This window comes from Megalops cyprinoides, chromosome 15 (genome assembly GCF_013368585.1).
Source record: "Megalops cyprinoides isolate fMegCyp1 chromosome 15, fMegCyp1.pri, whole genome shotgun sequence".
Taxonomy (NCBI): domain Eukaryota; kingdom Metazoa; phylum Chordata; class Actinopteri; order Elopiformes; family Megalopidae; genus Megalops; species Megalops cyprinoides.
The window spans coordinates 6,484,443-6,502,844 of NC_050597.1; the positions used below are offsets into that span (position 1 = coordinate 6,484,443).

Below are 18,402 nucleotides of genomic sequence, written 5' to 3' on the forward strand. Positions count from 1 at the left end.
TCACCAATCCTTGGGTCAGGGCTGATACCACACATTCGGCATGGCAACAAGTGCATGTGTTAGAGTAATTACTGTCGTGTCTACCTTTGATGTACCTCAGGCTATCCACAGCCTGGGGTGACAAGGGCAAAGCTTTGCTGTGTGTCCCACTCCCTGTCCCTCTTAGGAAAATGTGTGAGTACTTTCAAGAGCAAGCAAAGGCAACTGTCCGTTTTAAAGATATGAAATTACATTACTCACAGCGCCTTATCTTTCGCTCTGAGTCTCAGCAGAGCAGCCCGAGCTTTAGAGCTGGGAGTCTGGAGCCGGAGCCAGGGATACTGGTCCGGAGGAGGAGGGCGTGAGAGACAGGCAGACATTCTCAAGCTGTGCGATCTCCCAGCAGCCCCTGTTAATTAGAGCCTGTTTCAGAGAGTGTTGCTCACAACAGGCAGGGAATTAATTGAAGGGAGTTTTTTTTTCTGAGATGTCTGGCTGGGTAGGAGTGAAAAAAGTTTCTTCAAGATGAAAAGTTGCTTTAGGGAGAGTTGGAGTGAAGCGGGAACTAAATTTTGTTTGCGTTTGGCAACGGCTCAGGCTGTTTCCGTGGAAAGCAGTGTTTTTTTTTTTCCCCCGGTCTATTTTTGTTGAAGCGACTCTGAAAAATGAAAAAGAAGGGCCCAGCCATTCAGGGAGCATCGGAGAGAGCAGAAATAAAAGCCATTTGCTTCGGCTGTCGTGCTTTTCTTTGAATGCACTCTCTCTCATACAGAACTTCGGCACAATTGAAGCACTGTCTCTGGTGTGTTTTTGATGGTGCCTCTGTGCCTGAAGGTCGCAGTGAACGCAGGCTCGCGGCAGTGAGAGATAAGGTCCTGGTGCTGTGCGCTTGGTGTGCCGCCACAGTCAGGGATTTGCCCAATCCCTCTGCACCAAGGTGTTGCTCCGTCCTCAAGCCCAGAGCAGCTGGAGCCACAGATAAAGGCCGGTCCAGTTATTGTGTAGATCACAGTGCAGGGCTCCTAAGGCTCTTCTCCAGTGCAGGGCTCCTGAACAAGGTGAGGCCTTATTGCAGATGCCCGTTGGTGCTATGGTGATAGGGCTTTTGGTGAAACACTAAAAGCCCTATCACCATAGAATGTTGAGTGCCTCATGGTGTCAGCGCTCAGGTTAGGTTGGTGCTGTGGTTGGACAGGAGTTCAGGACATGTCCAGCCTCCAATGCAAGTCAAGCCCACAGTGCTCATTACATTACAATACCATCATTTCACACACACTGTTACCCAGAGTGACTTACAAAGGTTACGATTTTTACATGGTATCCATTTACATGGCTGGATATTTCCTGACGCAATTGTGAGTTAAGTACCTTGCCCAAGGGTACAGCGGAATCGAACCAGCAACCTTTCGGTTACAAGCCGTGCTCCTTACCAATATGCTACACTTATCGCTGCGCTACGCTGCCACCCAACTCATGAGCTGTAATATTTCCAGCCATCACCTGCTTTACCCATCACACCATACCATACAGACAAACCTTCAAAATTACGGTCCCCGCCGCTGAATGGATGGGATGGCTTTACCTGACTGTGCGGCTATTAACTTCATGAGGCTCACACTGATATTTGGAGCTGTAGCTGACATATTACTCTACTTCTATCCTCTATCGGGGCTTCTCTCTAGACACCCTAAATCCCACCTAATGGATTTCTGGGGGATAAACGAGTGACAGCAAAAGGCCGTCGGACCTCTTTCGAGCCATCCCGAAAATTCATTTATCTCCCATCCCTTTAGTTTCACAGGTCATTTTCTGGACCCGGGGACGTCACTCCTCATCTCGCAGTGCCGAGCCGTGATTGAGAGCAGGGAAAGCTGAGCGGAGGGGTCAGAGCTGAATGCGCCTGTGCCGCGGGAGCCGTGGATGTGCATTAGACAGGGCGGCATCGGCACTGATTTTACACGGCCGCTTTTTGTGATGCCGATTGTGTGTTACGATGTAAAAGGGGTTCGGATTTCTCTGTGCAATTACCGGCGGCGCGTGTGCCTGGTTAATAGGAGGGACGCTTTGATGTTGGCTGCATGCTTTGTAGCTCTGCTTCTTGTTAAGAAATGGACTCCCTGGACCGTTAAGAAAACAAATAGATTTCTTGGAACTCCTCCGCTTTCCGCTGAACAGATACGCCGTATCCCACAAGCCATTTAGGCGCAGAGGAGACAGTCATTAAGTAAGGAGGCTGATTCATCAAACAACATGTGTGAGCGCACCTAAGGCAACTGGAGTTACATCTTAGTGAAAAATAACCATTACCATCTGGCGCCCTCAGTTCAGCCTGTAACTAGTAGTCTTTCAACCTGGAAAATACCAGGAAGAAAAGGCTACAGGAGACATACAAGAAATGCCAGAGGTACTCTGGCTGGCTGTGGAGGAATTGTGGAAAATATATAATCCATCCTCTGCATCTGCTGCTGGTTGGGAGTTTTATATAAATGCTTCAGGCAATCTGGAGGTCAACTACAGAGGTCCTTTAACCCAGGGGCACTCACCTATGGTGGCCCAGCCTGGCTGTAAACAACCACCTCACTGCAGGCAACTCTAAAACTCCTACCTCTGCCTAAGGCAATGTTTTACTAGGACAGGACCCAGAGAGATTAATAGATCCTAACTTGCACATATCACTCAAATAATGTTTGTGGCATTGATATTGATATTTTGTGTTTAAGAGGTGTGTGCTACATGTAACAATCCTGCCCATTTTGACTGTACAGGCTACGTGTTATATTTACTGCAGGTTGAGACAGGACAGGTGAGAGACACAGTTTTAGGACATGTGTTCTAGCGGAGTAGGTAAGAGGTGGCAGAATAAGAGGTGATGGAGTAGGTAAGGAATAGAGGAGAAGGTACAATATTCGGGAGTAGATATGAGGTGACAAAGCAGGTAACGGCTGGAAGGATATGTACGAGGTGAAAGAGTGGACAGGTGAAAGGAGTTGGGAAGGAGTACAGGTAAGGAGCAGGTAAGAGAGGAGTGCAGGTAAGGAGCAGGTAAGAGTTGTCCGTGATGGAAGCGGTCTGACCATCTTGCGGTCGTTGCTTGCAGGGACATGACGGAGGTGGTCCACATTAAAGACCGGAAGGAGGTGATCCACGAGATGAAGTTCTCCCCGGATGGCTCTTACCTTGCCGTGGGCTCCAACGACGGCCTGGTTGACGTCTACGCCGTGGCACAGCGCTACAAGAAGGTGGGGGAGTGCAACAAGTCGTCCAGCTTCATCACGCACCTGGACTGGTCTGTGGACAGCAAGTACCTGCAGACCAACGACGGGGCAGGAGAGAGGCTCTTCTACAAGATGCCATGTGAGTGCCTGCAGGGCTGCGCTGATGACTGTGGGGCCAGGCGGAGGGATTTTTGGGGTGAACTATGGTAGAGGGGGGTGTAGGACCACCTACACTACTGTTCATATGTGGTTTCGAAGTCATTAGTAATCAGTCTGCAGTAAAACGCTGACTCAGAGCCAGCTCAGAGTGATTTCCACTGGGGCATAGCATCCTATTCCTCTGCTGTCGTTCTTACACATATTAACCTTAAATAATTGTGTTCATACTTATGTGTGCATGGAGCAACATGCTCTGTCGCTGAAGTTGTGAGAATGGGTCGTAGCGGTCTTGAAATCCGTACTGGCATCAGCGCAGATCAACACTGATTATGGATACGGATACACGGCATAATGTTTGTCTGTGTGTCATTAGACAAACAAGCCCTTTAGCAAAAGCTCAGCAAACAATTAAATTTAGCTCCGCCGTTGCAGAGATGTTTTTTTTTTCCATGTACTGATGTATTTTAGCACAAACGCCGTCCTGTCAGCACGTTACCCAGACAAAAGCCGTTCCCTTATTAGCAGTGTCCTAATCTCCGCACGCCTCAGCCTGTCCGCACCCTCGCCCCCGTCACCTGCCGTACCTGTCAGCCGAGCTCAATAGCCGTCACCGTCAGCTTCAAACCCGGGCCGCTGACGCGTGAAGCTATTTTTCCGAGAGAAGGAAGGTCTGTTTCCATCAGCGAGGCAGCCAGCATAGCCCAGCAGGTGACGTGACAGGTTTCGGATTGTTTCGTTTTTTTTATTTCCCAGGAAAGACAGGTGAGGGGGGCAGCCTGTATGACTCTGTGCGTTTCGGATCTGTTACCTCGGCACGTCGCCTCCTCTGATTCCGTCATGTCGATATAAACAGACTCCAGGCTGTCAGGGAAAAGCAGAAATGCGGTGCTGATCAACGCCTTTGAGTCGTCTCCCGAGTGCAGGAATTCATCAGCACTCCAGACGAAGGGAAGAGGCTGTCGCCGTTTGAAAAATGGCGTGTTTCTCTGGGTATTAGTTCCAGCGCCATATTAGCAGCACATCCTCAAAGCAGCTGTCAGACCCCAACAAAGCAGGAAGTAAAAACAAGCAGTGTTGGGCTGTGAGAAATTCACTGAACCGTTTCTGTCCTTTAGGACAAAAACACAAAAATACACTCTCTTTGGAAGACAGCAGTAGATCTACACCTTTTCTCCTGCACAATCATTACATTACATTATCAGCATTTAGTAGATGCTTTCATCCAGAGTGAACTGCATAGGTTACAGTGTTTATGTGTTACCAGGATATACAGCTGGATATCTACTGGAGCAACTCTGGGTTAAGTGTCTTGCCTAAGGGTATAGCAGCAGTGCCTCAGCAGGGAATTGCACCAGCAACCTTTCAGTTATAGGCCCTGCTTCTTACCACTATGCTACACCACCACCTTTGTAAGACAGCAAAAGGAGCTACATAATTAGCCTTAATGTGTAAAATGCTACAGATGTTGTAGAACAATTGATGTTCACAGGCAGTAGTTCAGGAATCAAGGACTGAGGGGTCATGCCAATAGTTAATAATGTACTCTCAATGTTGGATGAAATGCATCGTGGTACATGGGCTCCTGCTCATTAAATATTATGAAGCAGGTGGAGTACATGTAATGGCTCCATAGTGAGATCTAACCAACATGATCCACTGACCTGCGGTAAACACATCTTGTGCAAAACAAATCAAAAAATGCACAGGCCACAAACATACACTCCCATCTTATAATTTAAGATGCTGAGGCCATATGCACACACGTTCTCGTGTCTCTTAAAGCTGCACTAATGAGAGTAAGATTACAGCATTTTTAAAGAACATATGGCAGTTAAAAAAACCAACAAGGTGGAAGAGGCTCCAGGCCTCCTTTTATTTTTGTTTGGTGTTTGCTTTCATTATGTCCTGTTCCAATTAAATCCCTCATTAGTGCATTCTGGCAGGCATGTTTGCCTACTTAAATCTTTTATAACTGAACAACAGTCAATGCTGAGGGACCTGTACTTTCTTGAGAGCTCCGTTTTTTTTTTAATGAATATTGGTAATTGCCTTGCAGAAACCCTGTCAGATAGCCTTAAGGCTCAGGTAAAAAAAAAAAAAGTGTATGTTTACCTGGCCTAACATTCTTCTGAAGCTAGCAGACTGCAGGATTCTGATACCTGATACTGGCTGACAGTGTTGTAAGGAGCAGGGCTCGTAACCAAAAGGTTGTTGGTTCAATTCCCCACTGGGCTGCTGTCCCCTTGGACAAGGTAGCTAATCAGAAGTGCCCCAGTAAATATCCAACTATGTAAATGGATGACATGCATAAATTGTAACCCATGTAAGTTGATCAGGATAACAGTGCCTGCTGAATGACAATAATGTAATGTAATGCAACCTCACAGAGATCTGACAGAGATCTGAGATGAGGAAAAAACACCAATGGGACCATTTCAGGAAAAACGCGAATCCAGTCTTTCTAGTGCTTGATCAGAGTTTGTGCTTATGTGTCTCTCTCTCTCCAAAGCTGGGAAACATCTCACGTCTAAAGACGAGACCAAAGGGATCCACTGGGCGACCTGGACGTGTGTGATCGGCCCTGAGGTGAGCGGGATCTGGCCCAAATACACCAACATCAACGACATCAACTCGGTGGACGCTAACTACAACAGCGCCGTGCTGGTGACCGGGGACGACTTCGGCCTCGTCAAGCTCTTCCGATTCCCCTGTCTGAAGAAAGGTCAGAGCTCCTGAATGCGTTTCTCTTCTGTTACAAACACACGACACTTTGAGCAGCACCTGAAAGATAAATATTACCTTTCAGGTCTACAGTCATTCACATAACTGTGACTGCTAAATCAAATACAGGTTCACCCTTACAGAAGGAAACATGTTATCCTTTCTAATTGTAACTGTCCTTTGTCCAATCTGCTTGTCCTTTGTATTGACATTTGCCTTCCTCTCTCCCATAGTCCTAATGTTGAAGTCATGTTGGTTTAATATTCAGTGAGCTGAGTGGGTGTGTGAGCTTTGATGATCTTCTCTATTGAGAATGCTAGGGTTGCTCTCTGCTCTTCTACTCATACTGTTTGTTACATTAAAGTCCGTACTAACACTAGAATGTAATCACCTTTTTCTGCACAGGGGCAAAATTCAAGAAATACATCGGCCACTCCGCCCATGTGACCAACGTGCACTGGTCACATGACCTGCAGTGGGTGCTGAGCACGGGGGGTGCGGACCACTCGGTGTTCCAGTGGAGGTTCCTGCCGGAGGGGGTGATGAACGGTGTTCTGGAACCCCTTCTCCAAGGTAATCTGCCCCCTTCCTCCCCACAATACTGCAGGTCTGGGTTCCAGGTTCGGAATGTCCTGCTCTGAGTTCCAGAAAACAATTTTATCATGAAGGGAGAAACCCCAGATTCCGCTCTTTTCTTTCTCAACTTGTTTTTGATATTTTGTATTTGAGTCCATTGCTTTCTGCTTCATGTAATATTCTGCAAACTGGGGACTGTGAGGCAGTCTGCCAATTCACTGGAGAGGATTCTGGATAGAGCTTCCGAGTGTTTGATTGGTTTTTGTTCCTTTTCACCACTACCCTTCCAAACTTAGCGCTTGTACACAGCAGGACAATTTTGTACTACAATTGGTGTAACATAGTTTTCCTTCCTGTCAGTAACTTTCAGCTGCAGTTTATAAGCAGAGACAGAGACCTCATTTAACATTTGTCTTCATGCAAGAAAAAGAATATTCATCTTAGTAGCTCAGTAATATTTTATGCCATTATCTATAGTTGTCGGCACAATGTCAGCCAAAGAGATTGTAAATTAAAAACTTGAAGCTTTCTTCAGAATTCCCAGAGTAACTGTATTCATTTTACATCTCAGGAGTCTCCTTTGATCAAAACAACAACTGGGCCTGACAACAATCACTCACTCATTCCCCTGTAGAGTGAGAGGCATTAGGGACTTTTGGCTCAGTATTACCTTTCAATCTGTGTGGTACATTGATATATTCATTAAAATTCTGCCACAGTATATTCCCTTAGATACTGCATCAAGGTTTTGTGTCAGGGGCTTGCAGTCCTGTCACTGAATGATGAAGGTGGGCTGGCTTGTTGCGGACAGGCAGTGACATCACAGGTTAGCAGCGCGCGGCTAAGGGCCTGCATAGCCACTGACAGGTTTTTCAGTGGCGGACAAGTGTAATGAGTTTCTGTCAGTTTCACCGATGGCGAGTCAGCGTACGTTTTGGGTGCAGATGGTACTGTCAGGGTGTTGTGGAGCGGTTCTGTGCTTCTTCCAGAGGGATACGCTGATTCCAACAGCGAGGAGTCGGACTCTGACCTCTCGGATGTCCCGGAGCTCGACTCGGACATCGAGCAGGAGGCCCAGATCAACTACGACCGTCAGGTGCGTTTCTGACTCTCGTCCCAGAGAGGGGGGGGGTGGGGGAGAGAAGGGGGGGTGACATTGCCAGATCAAAGGAGTGATGTCTCAGTAAAGCATTCTTGATGACTAATGGAGCTTAATCACGCCAGTGATACAAACTGTGTTTATTTTAAGACGCCTTTCGTTTGGGGCTGTCGGGAGACGTCAGAGGGAAGAGAGACACCTCTGAGAGCAGCCGGACAAATCTGTCACATTTTTTTTTTATCTCTGGCTGACATGAATTAAAGATCAGAGAACCCTGTCAGCCAGGCTGAGTTCCTCCCGGCACAGTATGGTCTGTTTCACCACCGTCTCTCTCTCCTTCGGTGGGTCAGACTGCTGATCTTCATTATGTGTGTGTCCCCTGTGCATGCAGAGTAGAGGCTCAGTCAGGTGTGTGTGCGTACGTGTGAGATGTATTCGTTTTTAGCAGCTGGTAGAGGGAAGTGTGGAAAATTCCTCCTTGTTTTTCCACGTGGCGGCTGACAGATGCGCGAAATAAGCCGCGAGCCGCTGGCCCCCCCCTCTCACGCGTCCTGCTGGGTCCTCAAAGTCAGGCGAAGGTGGAGAGAGGGAGAGATTTCGGAGTGTGCGGGTCTCAGCGGAGCGTCGGGGCGGGGGAGCGGAAGGTGGGCGCTGATAAGACCGGTGAGCCCTCGCCGTTTATCGGGGGCTTTGAGCCGTAATCGCTGACCAGCGGGATCCTGTTATTTGGGCGCCGCCCGCACCCGCTGCCCGCCGCACCGTGCCGTTACCCCGGTCACCTTATCACCAGCAGCAGCTGTGCTGCGCTGAACGCTTCCGTGTGATTCCGGTAAACACACGCGAATTTCATGTGTGTCCCTCTGAGTGGGGAGAAAAATGCTCGTTTGAAAGTTTTTAAAGGCCTGCTTTGTGTGTGTGCTGTGTGCACTTCTTAAGATGGTCACATACGACCACAAGAGAGAGTGGATATTTCCTATATTTGGACCTACTGTAAGACCCCTGTTTTCCTGCACCTCAGTGCACCTTTACATGCACGGCTTGTAATGGCTTTTGAAACAGATACAGATGCAATTCTGAAATTCACGCATGTGGTACAAGGGAAAGGCATGAAACAACAAAAATGTGTTTGATGCACTGAAGTCACAGCTTCACAATGTGCTCCTGTTCAAATAACCCAGCTCATGTTGAATGTTCCTGCGGAAATCCCCGCCACCCTATTCACCACAGTGGTTAGGCGAGGATACGTCTATTCATTTGACCTGAGCCAGAGGCTGCTCTCAGGAAATGCCACACAGCCAATTAGACCTCTTTTCTCTGCGCTCCTGTGTGCTGGTTCACAGATTTGCTCTTTCCATTGAATTTTTTTTTTGTGCTTTTTTATCGTCAATATTAACATTTCATGGGGCGGTTAAATAATGCAGAGGCTGCCAGAAAGGGCAACTCCGGAGCTGTTTCACCAAGGAAAGCAAGACAGTTTGAGAGCGGCGTAAAGGGAGGAGAGAAGAAAAGAGCTCTGCCATTCAGACACCACCAGCTGAAGGCTCTCTCACCCTTCCCAGAATCCTTTGCTTGCAGGGAAAAATGTGGAAGTCCCTTTGTACGTGGGGGAAAAAGAATCTTCATGACACACAAACGGCACCTCTGGAGGATTGCTCATCACAGATTAAAAATGTAGTGGATTGAAGTTTTGAAACATTGTCTTCTTACAACTGATTTTTTTTTTCTTGCACATTCCCGAACGTTTATATGATCGCCAGAGAAGCACTGTTTTTCCCATGTAGTCTCACTTTTTTTAATATTCCCTGAGGAAATGGTTCACATGAGGCAATTGACTGCTCTAAAGGGTGCTATACCACTTGAAGCTGATTGGTTGGTTGGATGATTGATGAATAGAGTGATTGGCTGGTTTCTGTGCTGTGGGATAGCGTTGCATATATTGTTACTTTTTATTTTTGTGGCTGGAGATCACTGGCGATGCCGTGCTGTTCTGCCCTTCAGCAGAGTGCTTAACCTGAATAACTCCAGCGTAAATGGGTCAGGGAATATATCAAACGTGCAGGCGCGTATGCTGGCCTGGATAAGGAGCTCCCCTAAAGTTTGCGAAAAACTCCCCCCTGTGATGTTTCCATAAGCGACGCTGCAGTGGTCCGCGCTGTGACGGGCGATTCCCACGGCGCTAATTATTTTCACAGCTGATTTCCCAGTCAGTTCATTTTCAACCAGTCGCTTCTCCTGATTCGCCACCCCGGCATTCTGCTCCAAGTCAGCACAGAGCACAGGGCACAGGGGTGGGGTGTTGGGCGGGCGGTGGTTTGGGGTGGGAGTGGGGTGTGGGGGAGGGGGGTGAGTTTGGGGTTGTTCCCACTCGCTGGCTCACCCGGGCTGACCCGGTGGGTACCCCCCCCCTTGTGTTTTGCCGCTGCAGGTGTACAAAGAGGACCTGCCTCAGCTGAAGCAGCAGAGCCAGGAGAAGAAGCAGGCGATGAGCTCACTGAAGCGGCAGCGGGTTCCAGAGGAGGGCCTGCGTCTGCAGTTTGTGCACGGGTAACCGTCTGCCCTCTCCACCTCCGCCGCCGCCACCGGGGGGTGGAAGGGGCGCCCGAGGGGGGGTCAGGGCCATCCGCGGGCTGGGCGGGCCTGTGCAGTGCCCAGTGTTGGAAGGAGTCAGATGATCAAAGTGTAGATCAGTGCAGCTCTTCCTTTTGGCCCGCAGTAGCCCTGACCCTCGCTGTGTGTTTGAAATGAGAAATCGTTTTCTTATTTCTCGAGTGATGTCGGGACGCTACGGCAGCCGTGGCTCAGAGAGTTGCATGCTTTGTCAAGTCAACTTCTTGTCTTGTAGCCATGGAAACGGTATACGAAATTTTGTCAGTTGTCTTGAATTCACTAGGTTTTATGGAAACTTATATATTCAGACTTTGTAAAATGTCCATTAACTCAGAAATAATAATATTTCTCTCACTGGGAAAAAAAGAAGACTCAGTTTCTTTTTGGTCTGTTGTAATTATAGCAGTTTAATTAAGCCTCCCTCAAAAAGTTTGAATCAAACAGAGTTCCTCCATTAATGGTCATTTCAGATGGCTTAAAATTATTCCCCAAATGGCACTTTCCCCGCACAATCATCTTTGAAGCTTTTTAAACTCTGTATTACATTAATTTTCCCCGGTACGGATAGAGATCAGAGGAGCCACCGAGTGGGAGCGAGGTTGTGTGAGATGTGTCAGGTGGGGCACGTGACACACACACACACACACACACACCCACACACACACACGAGCGCGGCGTGCGATTAATCAGAGATGCTGAGAGGCTGATGGGTAGATATCCATGTGCAGAGAGAGGTCCTTCCAGCGGTGCGCTTCTCACATGGGAAGATAAGGCGGGGATCGTGTCGGAATTAGCTGTGGGGCAAAGGGCACCCTTATCTGCGAAACCTCATCTCGCAGCCCAGGTTTGCGGCTTTTGTCAGCTTTTCAGGAAACCAACTGTCAAATAACCTATTCCACAGATACAGAGCATCCCAGGGGTGCTATTGTACAGGAGCGAGATTCTGGAGCACCTAACTATTCAGATGAATTAATTGCTTTTTCAGACTGTGGGGCTGTAGCTGGATTTTGATTGGTCGTCACTTTGGTGCGATAGCTAATTATTTCTTGGCACCCCAGACTTTGTTAGCACACATCACACTCTGCTGGTGTGTCTGTGTTGCCTAGTAACAAGAGAGAACCTTGCTAGAGGTCTGTGTACGGTACGAAGCAATTTGACGGTTTCCACTACAGAAGCGGCTGTTTTTTTGTCACACAGCGCAAATCCAGCTGCTAGCGTTCCGCTCCGTTTCGAGGGTTGATATCTGAATGAAAAGTTAGTCTAAAAAATGATGTTCTCCGCCACTTTTGGAAAATTATGCATAACCCGCTCTAACTTGGCAAAATCCGAGATCAAATCTTTCCTCAACCACGCGGCCCGATTTACCCGGTTATGCAGGGTGTACGAGAAGCGGTTAAGGCTTTGGCAGAAGGAGTACCCGCAGAACACCACAGCTCTCCCGTACTGGATTCTCAACGCCATAGGAATTTCCCATAAATGCATTTTCTGAAGGTCAGGTTTCTGTGGAGCTGGACGCTGCTCCGATGGTGTTGACCCCTATGTTGACCCCCCCATCCCCCAGGTACCGGGGCTACGACTGCAGGAACAACCTGTTCTACACGCAGGCGGGGGAGGTGGTGTACCACGTGGCCGCCGTGGCGGTGGTGTACAACCGCCAGCAGCACTCGCAGCGTTTCTACCTGGGCCACGACGACGACATTCTCAGCCTCGCCGTGCACCCGCTCAAGGACATCGTGGCCACCGGGCAGGTAGGGGGCGCCGCTGCGCCTGTCGGGCCCTACAGACACAGGGCTGCCTGTCCCGGCGACCTGTCGGAGGCGCGGGGTGGGCGTTCTGCGTGCTGCGGGTAATTTAAATAAAATTGAGCCGGAGCGATAGCGATGAGCAGCTGTATTCCCTACCAGCTGTTTGGCTCTACAGCGGTCTGAAGTCCCTGGCAATGCTGTTTGCCTCTCCTGTGCCTCCCACTGGAGGAACCAGGGGGGGCGGGAGATTGGGCTAGTGGGGGGAGGGGAAGGGAGTGGAGAAAGGAAGGGAAGGACAAAGAGAGTGCATTGTATTTAGAGAGATGGAAGAGAGGGAAGGAGAGAGTGTGAGAAAAGGGGAAAGAGAGGTGGAGAAAAGAGTGTTTGGGGAGGTAGAAACAGGGAGAGAGAAAGAGAGAGATTGAAGAGACGGATGTAGAGAGTAGGAGAAAAGGGGGAAGAGGGGGATGGAGAAAGAAAGCGTTTGGATGGAGAAGGGAGGAGTGTAGGTAGGAAGAGAGAAAGATTGCTTCAGTGCTGATGGAAATGAGTTGTGGAATGTGTTGAACACCTGATAGAGACAGAGACGCTCTTCTGACCCTGTGCAGGTGGGCCGGGACCCAGCGACCCACGTCTGGGACATACAGACACTGAAGTGTCTGTCCCTCCTGAAGGGACACCACCAGAGAGGGGTGTGCGCACTGGACTTCTCAGGTATGGCAGCCGGGCACCTGCCCTCACCTGGCCACCTCCACCTGCACTGACCTTAACGTGATTGCACCAAATCTCTGTCATGAGGCATCGGCTTCTACCTTCTATGTCATCACTTGTCTTGTGACAGCAGTAATTACTGGATGCAGATCCTTACTAGAGGAAAAACCAGAGCTGGTGGTCCTCTTGAGGCATTCCCCTAGGATCAGGACAGCTGGTTAAAGTAAAATGACAAGCAACTCACCCTGACGGTGAACCAAAGCAACAATAAAAGAGTCTCATTATGTGCATAACTGGTTCCTGATTTCTTTGGCCTGAGAGCACAGGCTTTGGGGCCATGTTGAGCTGCAGGCTGGAACAACTCTGCCATCATCTCCCCAGCTCACTGAGGCACATGGACAATGAACAAAATCTGCAGCTCAATGTGAAATTCACTCTTTGGGGCCGTTATAGGATGAAACCATTTTGATTATGCCTTGCCTTTATTGAGGGCTTCAGGAACATGTTTGATTCACCCTACAAAAGGCCTGTGATTGTAGCTGAACCTCATGCTGAGCTTGTGATTCTTCAGAGGAAAAAAAAGATCCAGAAAGCAGAAAGAACATTTGCTGCTTCCTGATCACAGAGAGCCCCAGATTCGATGCAGTCATGTGACTAGTCCTGTTAAGGAAACCATGCAAGTGTGAAAATCCAGGGGGTCTCATCAGCACTGAACTGCATCCCCAGCTCCATAAACCTAGCTAATTGGCCTGTGTAAGCATTATAGACCCTTCTGATTGTCTCATGTGAACATTGTAATATAAACCCTGCTGACTGGCCCGTGTGAGCATTATAAACCCTGCTGATTGACCTTTGTGAGCATTATAATATAGACCCTGTTGATTGGCCCATGTGGGCATTTCCTGTAGATTAGCCAAACGTAGCCAAGGTGTAAATAAATTAGTGTAGACACCAGAGCCAGGTGACCAAAAGGGTAGCATTATCTACAGTTTTTACTTGCGTCAATAAAATGTCACCTGACCAGTACCATGTAAATACATGGCCAGCCCTCTGCACTAGAGTGCAATAGCTGGTGATGATAGGGTTTATACCATTCCCAAATTGCTACCTGGGCCAGATACTGATGGCTCATTATTTGACTGGCTAGTTACTTGGCTCACTTATGTCTGGTTTGGGTGCTATTTAATGCAATTTTTTTAATGATTTTTTATGATATAACACTGTTAAAGAGAGAGATGTGATAATGGTATTCACTGTTTTGTTGAATTTGCCATAAAGAACAGAAAACCTCATTAGAGTGCAGGCGTGCAGAAGGTGTGGCCTCAGTCTACTTCCTTTCATCATGTTATTTTGTGAATGACTGATGACATCACACAGGCGGGTGAGGTCCATCATCCGGACAGAAACGTTCCGGAACCTTCCGGACAGCGTTCCATGGTTATAATTTGCAGGCGGCGCCGGCGTCTGCAAAAGCAGTCTTCCCTGTAACAAATGGGTTTCCCCATTAGGGTCCTCCGGGAGGCGACGATCAGGCGTTTAATATGAATTTGAATGTCGTAAACTCAATTTATGCCTCCGCCACCGCCCCTCCCCCCCCCCGCCGGCACGCATTTGTCACTGTCAGCGGTGAGATATACCCCCCGCGGCGGCCATGGCAGCGTGAAGGATGGGCAGCGGGAATGACAGCGCCTTTTCTCTCCCTGTTGCACAGCGGACGGCAAGTGTCTGGTGTCTGTGGGCATCGATGACAACCACTCGATAGTGGTGTGGGAATGGAAGAAGGGGGAGAAGCTGGCCACAGCGAGGTACAGAAACGCTCTCACAATGATTAAGAGACGTTATTACAACATCTAATGGGGAGTCCTGCCTTCAGGGAATAATAGATTTTTCCATTTTTTTCCCCTCAGTTTGGTTATGATTTTTCTGTTTTTTCACTTCCCTCTGGAAGAAACTTATTGTCCAGCACTTGGTGATAATAGAGTTGTAAAAATAACCTATTACAAATACATTTTAAATGAGTGATTGACAGCTTGATTATGTTGATGATTTTTAAGAACGATTACTAACAGGCACTTTATAGCTGATAACTCATAGCCTATGTGAGTGTGTGGTACTGCCAGTTCAAATCGGGACTGTGCCCCTGAGCACCAGTGGAGGTGTTCACTGTGGAAATGTGACGATGTGAAAGGGAAATGTGGCCCATCCCTCTCTCCCTCCCAGAGGTCACAAAGACAAGCTGTTCGTGGTGAAGTGTAACCCCGTGCACATGGACAAGCTGGTGACGGTGGGCGTGAAGCACATCAAGTTCTGGCAGCATGCAGGTACGTGCCGCCGCCCGCCTCCTCTGGCGCCGTTACCTGGCAGGTATGGTGGCGTTATCGGCGGATTAACGATGCCTTAACGGAGTGCCGGCCCTTAATACGTGCAAACATCCGGCCGTCATGCTTCTTTCTGCTCTTCAGGCATGCTTTGTTTGGCTGTAATTAATTCATCATCGGCCAGTCGCAATTTCCCATTTCCCTCGCAGTGGCCTGCTGTTCAGGATGTAATTAGTTTTAATATGTGTGATGTTTGTGTGTGTGTGTGTGTGTGTGTGTGTGTATGAGAGAGACTTGTGTGTTGGTACCCTGTCACACACACTCATGCTCAGGCTTGGTAAGCATGTGCATTTCAAGGTGGATTCTGTTCTTTCCTAATTTGTTCCCTTGAGAGAATTTCAGTTGATTAAAGGAGAGAACAATTCAATACAGCTCAATAGAGCTCAGTGCAGGTCATCACAGCTCAATATGTCTGAAGCTGTGTGTGTTGTGCTCTGTCTGTGTGTTCTCTGTCCATCCACTCTCTATGTGCTTACAAATGCACCTGGCCAATTTTACCTAAATCCCCATGGTCGTATACAGATACAGTAGATTTAAAAATTTTAACGTGTTTAATTTAAATTGTGAATGAACTGATTTAATACAAAAAAAAAGAAAGTTTAAATTTTCAAATTCAAATAAAAAAGCCCAGAGGACAAGTCTAATTGGAAAAGCAGAACAGAAAATGTAAAAATCTTGCAGAATTTCTCTGGCATATTGTTATTAACTAATTGTCTCAAGATCTGTGGTCAGTGGATGTGTGAGTCAGCATACAAGCAGATGTGTGTGTTCGTGTGTGTGAATGAATGTATGTGTGAGTGTGTGATTGAGTGTGTTGTTGTGTACGTCAGTGAATGAACGTGTGAGTGTGTGATTGTACGATTGTATTAGTCTGTGCATGGGTGAACGTATATGCGAGCGTGTTATTGAGTACGTTAGTGGGCGTTCGTGAATGAATGTGTGAGTGTGTAGTTGTGTGATTGAGTGTGTTAGTGTGCCTGAGTGGATGAATTTGTGAGCGTGTTATTGAGTACGTTAGTGGGCGTTCGTGAATGAATGTGTAAGTGTGTAGTTGTGTGATTGAGTGTGTTAGTGTGCCTGAGTGGATGAATTTGTGAGCGTGTTATTGAGTACGTTAGTGGGCGTTAGTGAATGAATGTGTAAGTGTGTAATTGTGTGATTGAGTGTGTTAGTGTGCCTGAGTGGATGAATTTGTGAGTGTGTGACACTCAGTGACACTAAACCCTCTGAAGCCTACAGAATGGTGCCAGAGTCGATCTCTGAGAGGGAGTGCTAATCCGTGGTGCTAATCTGGGTGTCTTCCCCTGAAGGTGGAGGCCTGACGTTTAAGCGTGGGGTGTTCGGGAACCTGGGCAAGCCGGAGACCATGATGTCGGTGTGTTACGGCCGCTCCGAGGACCTGGTGTTCTCCGGCGCCGCCACCGGCGACGTCTACATCTGGAAGGACACCATGCTTCTGAAGACCATCAAGGCCCATGACGGACCCGTCTTCGCCATGTACTCGCTGGACAAGGTAACCCGCCAAACGACCCCCTCCCCAGCCGTCACAGGTTAAACTCGCCCACCTCCATCTCATTCACGTTGTCGTGCCTTTTAGAAAGAGCAGTTTTATGAGTTGGCATTCAAGCAAATCAAGGAGAATTTGGCCTTGACTCAATCATTTTGAATGGAACAAAGGCCTTTGTATTGGCACACAAAGGCCTGTATAATTGAAGCACAAGCCAGTTACTGTGACACTGTGCGTCTCCATGCCGACATTGTATGTGATTTCGCCACAACATGTGTTGTTTTTGAATGTGAAATTAGTCAAACATAATAAAACAAAATACACATTCTGTACAGGGAATTCGTGGAAATCTCATAGTTCCAGTGTAGCATGTGAATCCATTCATAGAAGCAGGTGCTAAACACAGAACCGAAAACAAACCACCCTGCGAAATGGCCTCTGTCTGTTTTAATGCTGCGTGTGCGCACACTTCAAGACAAGAGCCCGGCCAAACAAGTCCACCTCAGGCTGTTTCATGAGGATTATGATTGAAGCCCATGTTTGGAAGCATACAGTCACCTTATGAAAAATGTCTCATTTCAGGACACACAATGTCATCTGGCTATTAGTTCACCTGTTTATTCCCTCAGTCATTCATTTTGCATTGCTTGGGTTGCATGCTTTGCCCCAGTGCTTAGTTTTAATGAAATCTATTGCATCTTGCCGCCCCCAGCCTGCCCCCCCCCCTCCCCCAAGCTGCCTCAGCTGACCTCGTTCTTCAAAGGACTGACTTACCATGTTCCTATCGATTAGAAGCGATCGAAACGCCCAGTCAGGTGGCGCTGAGACGCGGTGTGGATTCCTCTCCGTCTGCACTGCTGCCGCCGTTCGAAGTGCATTGTGGGAGCACGGCCATAGAGAGCTGGCCTCTCCTTTGACCGCGCAGTTTGTTCGGTTTAATTACAGACGGAGCACCCGAGGGGGGAAAAGTCGCCACGGTTGATTTGGGGTTTCCTCGAGAAAGCCAGTCACCCTCTTGTGAAGCAATTACCGATATACTGAAGGCGCCTGTTGCTTTCACGACAGCTCTTAAGCACTCAAATGCCAGCTTTATAAACACTTCAGCTCAGTATGTGTTCAAGGTAGAACAGTTTTGCCTGAAGCTGTTGCTCAATGTCCAGCTGCATAAATGGGTAATAGAAAAACTACGAGCACCGCTACTGTTGATAAGAGCCCCTGCTAAGCAAATGCAGTCTGGTGTTGTGCACTGAAGGATTTTATGGAATAGACTGTGAAGTCATTCATGTCCTGATGTTTGTTGCAAAAACAACATCATTAAGCTGTGTAATTAAGCCGCTCAAATTAAGGTACATTTTCCTAATTGATGATTTGCACAGGGTTGTTTAATTGCAACGATTTCATTATGATCTTAATGAAAGATGGCATTATAGCATTGTGTAACATCATTGATTGCACTGAAGCAAGTTTTGATCTGAATGTATTGAGTTTTTTTTTTTAATAAATTAAAGGGCTCTTTGATTTACTGGCTATAGCCCTTGTGGGGCTGTTTGATAGCTCAGAACAGAAAGCCATCTTGCTAATGGCAGTTGAAATTAAGGACAGGATCAGACAATATATGATCCAATTAAAGCCCTCCTCTGTCATAAACAGAATATTCTGGAATGTCTCATGCCACCATCAGTTATTTCTCAAGCATTTAAAATCC

General features: G+C 47.8%; 1 protein-coding gene across 1 annotated transcript in view; it reads left to right on the forward strand.

Moving 5' to 3' along the window:
* LOC118789858 (echinoderm microtubule-associated protein-like 6) overlaps positions 1-18,402 on the forward strand; it is a 116,726-nt gene that overhangs the window by 64,895 nt on the left and 33,429 nt on the right. Inside the window, exons 10-19 of the mRNA XM_036546546.1 lie at positions 3,077-3,333; positions 5,863-6,075; positions 6,480-6,647; positions 7,640-7,746; positions 10,175-10,293; positions 11,918-12,104; positions 12,710-12,815; positions 14,524-14,617; positions 15,033-15,133; positions 16,501-16,703. Coding sequence (XP_036402439.1) covers positions 3,077-3,333; positions 5,863-6,075; positions 6,480-6,647; positions 7,640-7,746; positions 10,175-10,293; positions 11,918-12,104; positions 12,710-12,815; positions 14,524-14,617; positions 15,033-15,133; positions 16,501-16,703 — 1,555 coding nt within the window. The remainder of the gene's footprint in view (positions 1-3,076; positions 3,334-5,862; positions 6,076-6,479; positions 6,648-7,639; positions 7,747-10,174; positions 10,294-11,917; positions 12,105-12,709; positions 12,816-14,523; positions 14,618-15,032; positions 15,134-16,500; positions 16,704-18,402) is intronic.